Genomic DNA, 16,117 nt, shown 5'->3' with positions numbered 1-16,117 from the left:
ATGTACAGGTGAAGTGATTTGTGAGCTGCTCTGACAGCTGGTGCTTAAAGTTAGAGAGGGAGTTATGAGTCTCCGGGTTCAGTGATTTTTGCAATTCGTTCCAGTCATTGGCAGCCGAGAACTGTAAGGAAAGGCGGCCAAAGGAGGAATTTGATCAGGTTGCAGGTTTAAAGAGGAAGCTTTAGTTGGGATAGTGCCCCATCAAACTTGAATATTCGCCTTTTCAAGTTCTCATTGACCGAAATATATATATTTTTAACAGGACAATATGATTGAATATGATACGCATTGTAACTTCATAGTGACCTTGAAAAAAGTATTTGCATAGTTGCAAAGTTCACAAGCACAACTAGCACGTTCACCACCATGACTAAAAAGACAAATGTTATTTGAGGTAAAAATGTTATCATGCCAGGATGTTAGCTCTTTTTGTTGATGTGGGTGTCTGATTAATGGTGGAAGAACAAACACACTCAGTGTTAATGCACACCACTCAGCAGCTAATGCGGCTTTGTACCAATATTATACCTTCACACACAGCGAAACGGTGACACATGTGACAAGAACCAGTCCCACAGTGCTACCACTGACCTCATTTCTAAATGATACTTTCCACAGGAAGCAAACAAACCCAGTAGCAACACAGCAATGAACAGTTTGAACCAAAACCAAGCAACCTTGACATTGACGAGTGAGTTAGCGGCATAGCGGGTCATGCTAAGCAACTTTGTTGTCTCACCTTCCATTTTTTTATTAACATACCCACCTCTATTCACCTTTTAACGAGACAGTTTAGTGAGAGATAGAGACGGCTGGAATGTTCCGGATCAGTGCCATCTACTGCCTATGCTATGCTTCCCTGTCCTGCATGCTTGCTCATAACTTATCAGTAATAAACTTCTAAACAGGCCCTGTAAAAATTGATAGGGAGTCTACAAAGGGCACCGGTCGACAATGTTATAACTACACATCAGAGAAACTATGCGCTCTCTGCTTGAGGCGTTATTTATTGATTTATTTTATGTATTAATGTTTTACTTTTACCATTTAGCATTGAGAACAAATTTACTCTATGACAGATATTTTATCCATTAGTGTTGCAGTAAATTGGATTGATTTGAAAAAAAGGAAGACGATAGACACACTTTTGAGAAAAGCTTCTTAGTATTGAGAGCATGTTACGGTGAAGTGAAGGCTGTTCCCAAGTGTCATGGAAGTGTGTGTGTGTGTGTGTGTGTGTGTGTGTGTGTGCGTGCGTGCGTGTGCGTGTGCGTGTGCGTGCAAGTGTGCATATGTGTGTATGCAAACATGCATATTTGTGTGTGTACGCCTGTGTGCATGCATATGTGTGTGTGTGCATACATTTGTGTGTGTATCAGGGATAAGAGAAGGAGTTCAGAGGAAGGCTTCACACTAGTGTGTGTGTTTGTTCTGAGGGGTGTGTTAGTAATTTGGGATGACAGTGTGTGCATCTGTGCACAGGTTTATGCAAAGGACTGCGTGTTTCTTAAAATGCCCTCTTCCTGTAATGTTGCTGGGGGATGTGTTCTCCAGAGAGGCGGAAAAAAGGAAAACAAAAACAAACAAACACACACACACATGGCAGTGAGAGCTGTCAATCTTATTGGAAGCCATAGTTTATCACAGACGCTCAGAGTGAGTGCCAAGACAATGTGCACACACACACACCGGCAAATGCAAATGCAAATACAAACAACTACAACCTAGCTTTACACAGGTACAATTTTGCTATTCTTGAGATTCAAATGAGTGCTTTCATTCACCTGTGTTAATCTTGTCCACCTTATCTGTGTAGTTCCTGGCTTTTGGACTCACTCCTTTGATCTCTCCCTTTCTCAGCTTGCAGCCCGGGCACGTTCAAATCCAAACAGGGTGAGGGCTTCTGTACTCCCTGCCCACCAAACAGCCGGACCAGCTCTGGAGCAGCTAGCTTGTGCTCCTGCAGAAACGGCTACTACCGCTCAGACACAGACTCACCTGACAATGCCTGCACCAGTACGTTTTTTTCTCATTTAGTTGCTGTCTTGCATACACACAAACAAACAACACACATTACAATATGCTATCACACCAAGGGCCTGGATATACACTGAGGTTGTGGGTATTGTTGTGTGTTCACTTTTGCAGACATTAAGCCATTCCCGACCTCTTTCAAGACACTCAAAAAACGATTAATTTCTCGCTGGACTATGACCTTCACTCACTACCTTTATCAGCACTCTCTGAAGGGCCTGAGAACATTCCCACATGTACAACAAACACAGCCACTCTCCCAATGTTTTCCAAGTGCTATCCCAACGTTATCATTGCCTTTTGCACACCGTAGCCTATCCGCCTGTGCAGCTGCCACCTCTCACTGGCAGAGTGTAGGAATGTATCTAGTGGATGTGTCTTAGTTAAGAGCAAAGAGAGCACACATACACACACACACAGGGAGAAATCCTTTCACTTGTGGTGAACAGAGGGCCTATTTTCTCTTGTTGTTAGGAGGTTTGTTTGATTCTCCCACAGAGCAGGGAGAGATAAGGCCACAATAATTTGATAACATTTGCTACGCCGCTGCCAAGAGTCTCTCTTGTCCCTCTTAGCTGTTTCCACAAGCACACATATTCATGCAAGCTCACAGGAGTGCACAGGCAGGCGTGCACGTAAGTGATGCGCGGGTCAGCTGTTTGTTCGACCGCACCCGCCCGCAATTGCTAATAACCCATTCGCAACCGCCCGACTATAAGTGATAATGTGAAAATCTGAGGCCCGCAACCGACCCTGACCTGCTAATATAGAAAATGTGCTCTAGGCTACAGTCAGATACGGTGGAAGGTTTTTTTGACAGGGGTTGCAGGATTTTTTTTGCCTGATTTATATATGTTTCTGCATATAATTTGAAACATTTTGGTAGACTATTTGTTAGTCTATAATTAGATATATGCAGCTTCTCTTCTGTCATTATATGTTGCCCTAGAAGAGTAATTAAACCCTTGCTCACCAGAATAACATCATAAATAGAGAGAATGAATGCTTTAATGTAGTTGATTGTAAAGTTCTCTGTTACCTCTGCTTCTTTTGCGGAGCAAAGACATGTAGGGACTGTGGAGAAATAGCAATCGCTAAAAAAAATGGAGTGATTTGCTGTGCAAGATGTCCAAATGACATCTGTTTGACCGGATGTAAAGTAACAGAAATCTATGACAACGACACAACATGTTTCTGAAAAGATTTCAGTTTGTATTGGATGCATATGTTATGTGGTTGAAATACTGTCAGCTGTTATGATGCTGTTTAAGATAGCACCTCTGCAGATGATATCTAACAGTGTATTTGCATTCTCTCAAGTTGCTGAAAGAAAGAAATCATATTTCTCCACTCCTGTTCCCGAGCAAAATGTTTCCCTACGTTTGATTTATCATTTTACCGTAAGAAATCCTTAATTCTGCAGGGGTTAATATTATGTATATGTGAGATTTCAGTTTCCATTTAACTCATCTGAACAGTAGGTTACAGTTCCCTTGACGTGCCATAGACCTATTTGAAGTCCCCGACTGGGACTGTTGAATTTGTATAGCGCCTAAAAATCTTCACATATAACATAGCTAGCACCACTTCACCAAATCTTTCCCAAACATTACTTTCTGGCCCTCCCTTCTTTTTGTTTTCAACTCTCTTATTGAATTAAACTCCGGCATTGTCCTTTTTGTGGATCCACTTTTTTCTGCCCGTTCCCAACAGCATTTGGCCTGTATGCTTGAAATAGAATCTATTAGATTCTACTCCCTGTTCTAAATATATTTCATGTCCTGTTGAATTGTTCAATATTGTTGCTTTGTCAATCCTTCTGTCATGCCAATAAAACATATTTGAATTGAAATGAATTGACACTGTTTTCTTCATTTTTTCTTCTTCTTTCCTTCCCCCACAGCCATCCCCTCTGCGCCGCGCAGCGTCATCTCCAACGTCAATGAGACCTCCCTGGTCCTGGAGTGGAGTGAGCCGCGCGACTCTGGCGGTCGAGGTGACATCTTTTACAACATCATCTGCAAGAAGTGCCTGCCTGAGCGTGGCATGTGCTCGCGCTGCGATGACAATGTGGACATCTCGCCGCGCCACCTGGGCCTGACACAGCGTCGTGTGGCGGTCCGCAACCTGCAGGCACACACCCAGTACAGCTTTGAGATCCAGGCTGTCAACGGCGTGTCGAATAAGAGCCCATACACGCCGCAGTTCTCCGCCGTCAACATTACCACCAACCAGGCTGGTAGGTAAAACCATGGCTAGTCCATAGGATCGAATAAAACTTTATTGTTCCATTGTGAAACGGACAGTTGTCTTTTGAATGTCTTGTGTTGTTCCTAACCTAAAAGATAAGGCACATGTACAGATTGAGAATGAATGGAAGTGAAACGTGTTCAGCTACAGAACAGCGTTTGAAGTAGGTTAGCGGTGCTCAAGGGCACAATGGCAGTGTGCTACAATCGGTGATGTTTACGATAGGGTGAAGCATTTTTCAATAATAGATGATGTTTGCTTCAAGGAAAAATAGATAGTGATTTACAGCAACAAGGCAGGTAAAAGCAGACATTTGTTCAGATACATTTCCTCTGCATGTAGGTGTGGGTTACATACAATATATGTATTTTAAGTGAAGATTGAGAAGAAAAACATTTGAATGAGATTTACAGAAGGACAATTTCACACGCCCACAGCGCTCGGCACACACCACCGCAAATAGCAATAGCGAGGCAGTGCTGCTTGTATGGCTAGGCATTGAACCGACACTGTTCTGCCCACAATGATCAACCCACTGTCAACCCACAGCATCTTCAGTAACTAGGCCACCATAGTAATCTGCACCACCAAGCCCGATGCAATCTGCCTTTGGTTTGCTGTATGGAGCTTGTGTGTGGATGTCTATATTGTGTATTGTTGTGTAGTTTTCCCTGCTGTATGCCTATATAGACTGGGTTTGGGTCTGGGTCTCTGTTTTGAGTTTACCCTTATGTAGGCCTATAGCTGGGGTTTATTTGTTGGTTTTTGATTTGAGTTTCCCTTGCAATAAGCCTTTTAGCTGGGGTTTTGCGTTTCTATGTAGAGTTTGCTCAATCTGCTTGTAGTTGGGGTTGTGTGTTGGTTTCTGTGTGGAGTTTTCCCTGGTGTAGGCCAATAGCCAGGGATTGTGTATATCTTCTGATATATAGCTGGGGTTTGTGTATGGGTCTCTATGTAGTGTCTGCTCTTTAGACAGGCTCAGACAGACCCTGGGATTATCCCTCTCCACAGCCATCCTCAAAGCCCCACGAAAGGAATGGGAATGGCCCACTGTTTGTGCCTGGTGCTCCGGTGGGGATTCCGTAGTCCCCCATTGTTGCGCAAGGGTCGGGCACCGGGTGCCACACGGGTGACAGGCATAGACGCCAGAGCAATGGAGCAAACGGAGCAGCTGCAGACCCACTCTCAAAATATGGGTGCAAACGTGTAATTTCTCATTTTCAATGATTAGTAATGTTTTGAGCTAGTCTGTATTGAAATAGATATGTCCATATTATATATGATATACTAATTAACAGATTCCATTTTGCACCCCTCCCCCCGTCACGTCAAGATGGTTTTGACTACTCAAAAGTTTTGCTTCGCTCCAGCACGACACGGTTTTGGTATAGTGGACAAAACATTTTATGCTGTAAATGTCATATTGATGTTCTTATAAAGACATATATGACTACGCTTTCCTAGAAAATACAAATAAGTTGTGTGTGGAGTACAACATTTGCTGTCTAACCAGAACTAGAATGGCATTCGATGTGTCTATCTGGCCAAATTTAAGGATTTGTTTGTCTAACCACACACTGACATGCACAGCTCTCTGGGTGAGGTTCTATCTTCAAGTCTTCAGTGGGGGATGAAGCTCCTTCCATCTATGTAATGTATTACAGGTTATGGACAGGTGATGTCAGGTGGCAGGAGAGGTGGAGTACATGACACTCCATCCTGGATATGACTGAGTTTGCCTCAACCCACGGGCCAGCAGGCAGAGTTCAATAACTACAGGCAGATGTGATACGGAGGAGAGTGGCACTCTTCTCATACCACTCTGAAGGCTACTGACCAGGAAGAAGCTTTGCATACAGAGTAATATGAGAAGAGTGCAATTGCTGAAGTTATGTAGCTATTCTAAATAAAAGTGTTTTGATCACTTTCAAGTGTAACAGCTCCATGTAGAATAAACCATTACCTCACATAATACTGTAGAAGCAGGGTTCTGCTAATATAACAGGTTGCAAATATTATACCTTCCTGTGTGGTGTCCCGTATAAGACAGGAGTTCCCTGACGTTTGAAGAATACACAGGGTCCCCCACTATTGATAATAACATTTGATTAAATAATAACAAAAAAAGATCAGAAAAAGTAATAGATGTGTCTTGTATTGTTTTAATGCTGAGTGCAAGGTCTCTCCCAATTCAGACATCTGTATCAACCAGTCTTTCAGTCAGAGAACTCTATTTCAAAAGCATCTCTTTGGTCCTTGATGAGTGACACATGTATTGAAAGGATGATACTATGACTATACAGTCATGGTAGAAGACATTAGATACACGGTTGAACATAGCCAATCAGAGATCCTGATTCACAAGGAACACGTGCTAGCATGGTTGTCATTTCTCACTCTGGCCCTGGAGTAATCCATTGGCACAGTGGAAAGGGTCACCTTCTTACAACATACAAGACACACATGTACACACAGAATTGATTACATTATCAATGGTGGTTAGGTGAATTCCAGGTGTCCTCCATTACTCTGAACCGGGACTGGTGTCTGGCCACTGCCTCAGACTTCTGTAACAGCTCCTGATATGGCAGGAGGTTTCCCACGATGCTGCTGAACAACAAATCCACCAGGTTGAAGCCTGTGAATTAAATAAAATATCATCACTCAATGAACATAGTGAGAAAAAATAACTCTCTAGTTTGGAAGTAATTTATATGCTAATAGAGGAACTGTAAGTACAGAATAGATTCAGGCTAGTGACGCTGATGCTGTTTCTATGCAACCACCTGTGTATGTTGCTGAATGCTTGCTGATACGTTTTGCTATTTTCTGCCAGAGCCAAAGCCACAAGTACCATCCTTTACTTATTTTTGCCCTAGAAAATACACAAACTTTTATGAGACCTTGCATGTTGTGGCAGACACCCCCAAATGCTAGCTAACTTGCAAATCTGGGTTAGTTATCAATATCTGTCCGAGATGAAATGAGTTGGCTAGCTAGTGTCTGCCAACCGTTATTGAAAGAAAGTTTGAAAGAAAATTGGTTACATCGTATGATTAGCTAGTATCCAATGCCTGCCCTGTATTGACACTAAATGCAAATGTGCTACAATTAGCTGCTGATAACAAGGTAGCTAGCTAACATGAGATTTGCTCATCTTCCTCTGACATGCTACATCACATTACACATTAGCTTGATGTGTTTACTTAGCTACAGTACACCTTACATCTGTTGTATCATAGCTAGCCTAGCTTGCTAGCATTATCAAATAATGTTGTATAATGAAAAGTAGATAGCTAGCTGGTACCAATATAATAATGAACAGATACCATTCCTGGCCATCTCCATTCATGGCAATATTGTTGAAATGCATTGGAGGTTGGCACCAACTTTATGGAAGCCCATTGTCACTCCTATTTGCTGAGCGAAAATGTAATGTGCATGTGTTGCACCCAGATGCAAACTTGACAACATTGTCCAAAAACTCCACATGGCAGCTGGGGGTGGACCACAATGTGTTGTCTCTGGGAAATTGGTATAAATGGCAAAATTGGGCATGTAAGTAATCCATACCAAAACCCTCAAGTACGTCGTAACTAACTCACTTACAAAACTCAGTTTTGGACGAGACTGACTTTATGACCAACATTTTCCTATTTACACTTTGTCGTCAATTTTGACAATAGACTCAATGTTTCTGACTCATATTGATGCCAGATAGGCCATTTCTTAAGAGAGAAGTTGTGTATTGCCTTCAGTTGCTTTTAAACATTTTCATGGTGACAGCGCTTCAAACAATGGCGCCAAAAAAAATTCAGGTCTGAGGAAAATTGGAACATTATTATGCTTGCTGAGACAACACCTTTGTTATTTCTCATACTTTTTATGATTATTATGTTTCTTCACAAGTTGTTGTCAAATATGTAGCCTACTCACTGTGGTATGTTGTTGAAATGGCCACTATTAAACAGAATGACAATTTGAAAATTATTTATAGTAGCCTTGTCTTGTAACTGCAGGCTACAGATTTGTTCAAATGTAAAACCCTCTTATTTTCTCTCATCTTAAAAATTCAAGATTCTCCAGGTAGGCTACAGTAGGACTTGTGTAGGATATGTATGTAGTGCTTTTCTTTGTTTCTATTAATCAAATTAGGACTACACAATAACATATGCAGGCGGTATATGAGTAACACATTTTTTTTTGTATGTACTCCAGTTTGCATTTTCAAGTTGATAGTTCTTGTTCAGTACCCTACCAGATAATTGCCATATTGAGAAAACATTTATTTTACATTTAAAAAAATAATTAATGTTCACATTTTTTATTGTACAAAATTATTGTGATCACGTTATTTCTGACAAAAAGAAAAGGAAAACCTAACAATTTAACAATGCTTTTTCTCAACCAATTACAACATTCAAATTCAAATCCTTATTGGGTAAAACAATATTATTCCTCCCATTTTCGATTTCATTTCCTCATTGTCATGCGTTATCCTGGCCACATTCTTAACAGTTTGGCTTGTCAATCAATCACTGTGGGTGGGGAAGGAGTAGGATGTTTGTGAGTCACATGGTTGGGAGGGTTTCAGACCAGTCAATGAATTATTGGAGGTGGGATTTTCAGGGAAGTGGGTAGATTAGTAAACTAGTCATTAAAACAATTTTTCAATATAAATTGTGTAAAAAAACCTAAGAAAAATTGTTGTGTTCTGTCAAATAATATGTATTCCACATATTAAGAAACAGTATAGAATTGCAGGAAAATGTATTAAAAAAAATATACTGATCCCCTCCTGCCACCCTCTCCCCTCCAAGCTTTTGCACCCCCACTTTCACACAATGCACCCCCTAGGTGGAGTGTAGGTCAGGGGGGAGCAGCAGGGGGGAAGGAGAGACACCACCCAGATGAGATTATCCTTAGATTCCCTACCATTCTCGCCACTCTCCGCATTCACCTTTTAAAACCAAAAATAAATAGAGGCGATAAGCCGTGTGAGGCCCGCCATGGTTACTGGTTACTCCCCAGTGACTCGGCCAGGAGGAGGTTCCCAGTGACCTGGGGAGTTTGCCCAGGGATTATTGTCTATGGGGAGAGGTTTGAGATTTTCAGGGAGGAATGGATGGCTGGTGGTAGGCTACTACATGGGGATGGAGCTTTGGGTTAGGGAAGAAAGGGAGAAAGAGTGGAGGGAGTGAGAGAGAGGGAGGTCTAGGGTGGTGGTGGTGACAATGACAAGGAGAAACAAAGGTTCAAAGTACCGGACTTGGGGATTAGAAACTGTTTAACAAAGATTATTGGCGGAGAGAGGGAGAAGGGGGGGGACGAAGAGGAGAATACTAGGAGTAAAAGCGACAGATGAAACTGGGGAAGAGAATCAACAAGAGGGGGGACATTTTTGAGCATACTTAAGAAGGACTGAAGTGACAATGGATGGTAAATAAAAGCGAATGATAGGGTAGGAACTAGGGAGGTGAGGATGGATCAGGCCTGGACATGCCTAGAGAGAAAGGAAGAGAGTGAGAGACAGACTGCTGTGTGTAGTCATATACAGGTCACAAATAAAAGAGTGGGTTGAGAAATGAACCTGATGTGGGTGAGGTCATGTATTTGTGCGTGTGTGCACGTGCATGTGTGTGTGCCGCACAGGGTGTGTATTGGATCTTACAAATACTAAGCGCCACCATTTTGTTGATTGATTCCCTCGTTGCTGAGAAAGAATCACAGATCCCTTGTCTGGAAAAGGAACAGCAGAGCTATAGGGAGAGAGAGTGGCTGGCTGCATAGCTTAACAAGTATAGCAAGCACAGCACATCACAAAGCCCTGCAAAGCATCAATATGCTTAGGCATATAGGGGTAAAGGGTGTAAAGCTCCAAAAACACACAATACTGAATTAAAGTGCATATTTCCTTCCCTCTACCCCTCTCTTACAGCTCCATCTGCAGTACCCACAGTTCACCTGATGGGGGCCACAGCGAGCACCATGAGTCTTTCCTGGCTGCCCCCTGAAAAACCCAATGGAATTATTCTGGATTACGAGATTAAGTACCATGAGAAGGTAAGCAACAATGTAAATCAACGCTTCTTAATTCCACATCCTATTTCACAAGTCTTATTTCTGCGTCTGTTGCATGCTGTAATAATATTGCCCCGTAGGAAATAATTCAACACCACAACAATAACAACAACATTTATGACAAAGTCTTAATCCCGTCACTCTGTCCGCTGGGCGTTTAGTTGATCCTTCCTTCCTGCCTTTATTCCTTCTTCCCCTCCCAATTCCTGTTTACCCCCCTCATGCAAATATTCAAAAATCTCTATAAAAACATTTTGCTACTTGAGTTCTGTTTCTATCAAATTGACTTGTTGATGATAAAAGGCTGTGGGTGATGACATAGTGGGCATAAAAATGCTTTTGGGGTTACATTCCCATGTAATTAATAAAACATTTCATTTTTTCTCAAATGTTTAACTCTACTGGTGATTTTGTCAAAATAAATGTTGCATTATATAGTGAATGTGCCCACTCCGGTCTTGGCACGTGCGCTCTAACCAACAGCGCGCAGATACAGTGCGGGTTGGCTACCTACTGTACATGATTATGATTATTATTGATAAAAGCGATATCATTTTTATTTGTCGAACTGCAGCCAATTATCGATAATTTTGTCACCAAAATAAGACCCTCTATATACATTGGAAAAGAAGCATCAAGCTCAGTAACATGCACTTTCACCACCCTGTGGAAGTTCATCATAACCTAATTGTATATAACTGCATGCTTTCCCGAGCCATAGTGGGAGGACCACACACCATATCCTGTTATTAAAGTTTACAAATGGAATGTTAACTGACATATTTACTGTTTCCATCAGGCCTGACGTGATATGTTTTATTTGACATGGACTTTACTTGCATAATTTATTACATTTTTTATTTCACCTTTATTTAACCAGGGAGGCCAGTTGAGAAAAAGTTCTCATTTACTACTGATCTGGCCAAGATAAAGCAAAGCAGTGCGAGAAAAACAGCAACACAGAGTTACACATAAACAAACGTACAGTCAATAACACAAAATAAAATAAAAATAGAATCTATGTACAGTGTGTGCAAATGTAGAAGAGTAAGAGTAAGGCAATAAATAGGCCATAGAGGCGAAAATAATTACAACTTAGCATTAATATTGGAGTGATAGATGTGCAGATGAAAATGTGCAAGTAGAGATACTGGGATGCGAAAGAGCAAGAAGGTAAGTAATAATATGGGGATGAGGTAGTCGGTGTGCTATTTACAGATTGGCTGTGTAAAGGTACAGTGATCGGTAAAAAAAGGTTGGATGGAATACCTGGTTAGTGTCTCTCTCTATGTTTGTTGTGGTGTTGTACCCACCGATTAAAGCTCTCCATCTATTCTCGCCTCGCGCTGCCTCTCGCCATCTGTACGGTGAGATTTGTTGGACACGGCATGTGCCACAAAGCGGGTGGAGGGAAGGCGATGAATATGGATGATATGATTGAGGGGATGTTGTGTGATTAGTATATTTTTTAAGCATTTCTTAACCCTTCTCTGTGCGTTTGGTTTGGCAGGACCAGGGTGAGGCCATTGCCCACACCATGACAGCCCAAAGGAGCTCTGCTCGCATCGAGGGGCTCAAGACGGGCACGCACTATGTGGTCCAGGTCCGGGCCCGCACAGTGGCTGGGTACGGCCGCTATAGCAGCCCCGCCGACTTCAGCACCAACCTAAAAAGTATGAATTAATTAACTTTTTTTCTCCCCATGTGCGGAAATTGGGGTTTGTCAAACAGTCTAAGACACATACAGGGACGACATTGACACAAGCATGCATCAGAATACTACTGAAATTCTCACACGCTGTAAAAAAGGTACACATCTCTTGTGGTTGCTATGGTGACTCACAACTTGGTAGCAGCACGGTGCTTGCAACACTAGGTTGTGGGTTTGCTTCGTGCGAGGGCCACATATAGCCTGTTGTATAAGTGTTCATTGTAAATCACTTTTGGATTAACCTCTAGCGACGAGCAATCCCGTATCCGGGAGCGTAATCATAGCCTCAAGCTCATTACCATAACGCAACGTTTCCTATTCATGAAAATCGCAAATGAAATAAATATATTGAAACACAAGCTTAGCCTTTTGTTAACAACACTGTCATCTCAGATTTTCAAAATATGCTTTTCAACCAAAGCTACACAAGCATTTGTGTAAGAGTATTGATAGCCTAGCATAGCATTAAGCCTAGCATTCAGCAGGCAACATTTTCACAAAAACAAGAAAAGCATTCAAATAAAATAATTTACCTTTGAAGAACTTCGGATGTTTTCAATGACGAGACTCTTAGTTAGATAGCAAATGTTAATTTTTTCCAAAAATATTATTGTGTAGACGAAATAGCTCCGTTTTTTTTATCACCTTTGGCTAAGAAAAATACCGGAAAATGCAGTCACTTACAACGCCAAACTTTTTTCCAAATTAGCTCCATAATATTGACAGAAACATGGCAAACGTTGTTTAGAATCAATCCTCAAGGTGTTTTTCACATATCTATTCTATAATCTATCAGTGGTGGCAGCTGGCTTCTCATCAGAAACAAATGGAAAAATACTGCAGCTGGAGATTACGCAATAATTGCAACGGAGGACACCAAGCGACCACCTGGTAGATGTAGTCTCTTATGGTCAATCTTCCAATGATATGCCTACAAATACGTCACAATGTTGTAGACACCTTGGGGAAAACGTGGAAAACGTAAGCTGACTCCTAGCTCCTCCACAGCCATATAAGGAGTCATTGGAATGAGGCGGTTTCAAAAAATGCAGCACTTCCTGATTGGATTTTTATCTGGGTTTCGCCTGTAACATCAGTTCTGTGGCACTCACAGACAATATCTTTGCAGTTTTGGAAACGTCAGAGTGTTTTCTTTCCAAAGCTGTCAATTATATGCATAGTCGAGCATCTTTTCGTGACAAAATATCTTGTTTAAAACGGGAACGTTTTTCATCCAAAAATTAAAAGAGCGCCCCCTATATCGAACTGACCATATTACATCACTTTCTTCCTACCTCCACTTCCTTACCCTGTGCCCCTGCTTATAAATATGTAGAGGCTCAAAAGCCTTACAAAAGGTTTATACTTCTTTAGGCTTATCATTGAAATAATAAACCTTTGGTGCCTCATTTATGACGATGTCTCCCATTGTTTGACTGTCATTCCAATTTATATTAGAGCCAGTTAGGCTAGAGTACTGTATTGTGAATCTAAAGGTTTAATCTGACAAACTGACAATAGCCTTTCCATTTTCACTGATGCAGAGTGGTTAACACAAGTGCATGCCTGTCTTTACATAAGCATATGGTTTCAAGGAGTAGGTGTAGGAGTGGTTTCTAGGAGTAGCTGAAGTGTAGGAGTTGAAAGCCTATACAGATGTAGGATCTTAATTTCATCACCCTGTTGCAGGAAAACGTTCCTGCAATGCAGGAATGTTTTTACTTGGAGTTTATTTGAGGTTTAAAAAGGCTTCTGAAGTTTGTAATTTCCACTTTGAAATTTCAGACTTGATTTACCCTTAGGAAAAATGTATCAACCCCTGCAAAAATGTTCACTAATAATAATCCCCATAATAATAAAAAATTCCTGTTGTAGCAGGATTATTGTCCTGCTGTACCAAACTGTCTCAAATCATTCTATACAGGTGGGAGATGCACGCATACATCACAAGGACAAAGTGATGTCGGGAGTTCGCCTAGTCTGAGGGTGTGAGGGCCGTGTGGGTGTAGTGTGTATGTATTTATGTGATAGTGGTGACAGGTACCTATGGGTAACCCTGACCTCTAACCTCTTGACCTCTAGGTGACCCCGAGAAGTCTCTTCAAGAGCAGCTGCCCCTTATTGTTGGTTCTGCCACCGCAAGTCTAGTCTTCATTATCGCTGTCGTCGTCATTGCCATCGTCTGCCTCAGGTGAGAATAAACATAGTCGATACTACCCAGTGAACACATTGTTGTTTAGATAACGTTGAAAAAGTGTCTACGTCCGACATTGAAGCCACGCTCATTATCAAAAGCAGTTGACCAAGCTCACACAATAATAGCTGACAATAAGCCGTACTTCAGTTTGTGGATGAAACAATGTTAGCATAGCAATGTTAGCAAGTGATAAAACCGCATATTTATGGTAAATCCTGGCATATTTGATTTACAGATTGAAACACCCACACAAAAACTAAATGGAAATGTCAACTTTTGAATGTGTTTACGTCCTTAAACACACAACAGAAAGACAGGGACACTCTGCACTGGCTACCACCTAAGAGTTTTGCGAGTAGGAGATTAGCTCTATCCAGTGGATAGTCCATACAGATTTCACTCCCAATCCCTCGCTAGGCTATCCCACGAAACAGAGCATGAGCTTCAGCTGCTAGAAGCTAATAGGCCTGCATTCATGGCCTTGTCATCGAGTTCCCGGGTATATGCACTCGGACGCTGCCTGTCTGAATAACCTGGACACAGTCCATCCCTATTGATTCCTATTCACTTGTAGGATATTTGTCCATTTAACTTTAATATCCATTCAGTTCTTGTAAAAGCCTGGCCGTGGTCTTTCAACTCTACTGTACTCATATGCCACTGGGAGTCTGCAGGTTGGAGAAGCATACAAGTTTGATACCCTCCCTTTTGGCGACTGGTTGGCACTCATCCGCCTCTCGTAGTGACATGGTTCACTGTGAGCCGCCCGTTCTGACAGGCCCGGGCCCTGTCAGGCTAAATAGTCTCTTTCTTTGTCTTAGCTTAGCTCGCTAGCATCTGCCACGAGAGAAGAAAAAAAAGAAGGAAAACTCAGAGGCTCCTTGGCATATTCCGTAACTGCATTTGAATTGGAAATGAGATGCAAATCACCGGCGGGTATTATTGCCCCGGTTACTGGTTAGACAACAAAGGAACCACATTAACATGTAATTTCAACAACCCCACCCCCTTCGCCCTGTTATAGCCATCTCCCCTGCATTAATGGACTGATACTGAAGAAATAAGAGAAAGAGGAGGATGAACAGAATAAATAAGGGGGGATTGGGAGTGAACAGTGTATTAGTCTGAACCAGCGTGCAGGAGGGAGTGTTAAGCTGGGTGTTGATGAAGACAGCTGAGGATGCCATTGGATGAGGCTTTGTCCTTCACTTCTCGAGTTGAGCCATTATGTTTTCTCTCAGCTGCCATTTCAGACATAAACAGAGTCCTACTTTTGCTGTCCAATTTATTATCTTATTTTGTAGTTTTACCTGAAATTCTCAATTTCTTAGTTTCAAATATAAAGATATCGTAGTGAGCAGCAATACAGTGGTATTCTCTATTTCTAATGACACGGCATTGCCGAAATCATCTCCACTCAATCCTGCTCCATTGAGTATTGCACCATACGGTACTTGACTGACTTTGTGTTTTTACTCTGGTTTGCCCCACAGGAAGCAGAGGAATGGCTCCGAGTCAGAGTACACAGAGAAACTGCAGCAGTACAGTAAGTCTCTACTGCCTGTCCTCCATTATAAGCTTTCCACATGATCCATATTCTAACAGCCGCCCTCTCAGCTAGACTTAGTCCCTACATCTAACAGTATACCCACACACTACATGTCAAAAGCCAGTTATATCACAAGAATCCTATTTCCACATAATGTGTCAAAATATGGTTTATGTCATTTAACAGGCACAGATTATATAGGCAGTATTGGTACACTCTTAGGAAAAAAAGCTGCTGTCTAGATCCTAACCGGCTGAACCCATACTCTGTTTTGAATTTTTTTAAATTTCACCTT

The 16,117-nt window shown here is 41.7% G+C and overlaps 1 protein-coding gene across 7 annotated transcripts in view; it reads left to right on the top strand.

Moving 5' to 3' along the window:
• LOC139406903 (ephrin type-B receptor 3-like) overlaps nt 1–16,117 on the top strand; it is a 99,201-nt gene that overhangs the window by 58,870 nt on the left and 24,214 nt on the right. For all 7 annotated transcript variants that reach the window (XM_071150048.1, XM_071150047.1, XM_071150044.1 and 4 more), the window contains exons 4-9: nt 1,861–2,016; nt 3,938–4,273; nt 10,223–10,347; nt 11,876–12,038; nt 14,159–14,267; nt 15,767–15,819. In XM_071150048.1, coding sequence (XP_071006149.1) covers nt 1,861–2,016; nt 3,938–4,273; nt 10,223–10,347; nt 11,876–12,038; nt 14,159–14,267; nt 15,767–15,819 — 942 coding nt within the window. The remainder of the gene's footprint in view (nt 1–1,860; nt 2,017–3,937; nt 4,274–10,222; nt 10,348–11,875; nt 12,039–14,158; nt 14,268–15,766; nt 15,820–16,117) is intronic.

The sequence above is a fragment of the Oncorhynchus clarkii genome, chromosome 4 (assembly GCF_045791955.1).
Source record: "Oncorhynchus clarkii lewisi isolate Uvic-CL-2024 chromosome 4, UVic_Ocla_1.0, whole genome shotgun sequence".
NCBI lineage: Eukaryota > Metazoa > Chordata > Actinopteri > Salmoniformes > Salmonidae > Oncorhynchus > Oncorhynchus clarkii.
Note: the sequence above shows the minus strand (reverse complement) of the source record. Positions and strands in the feature narration are given on the sequence as shown.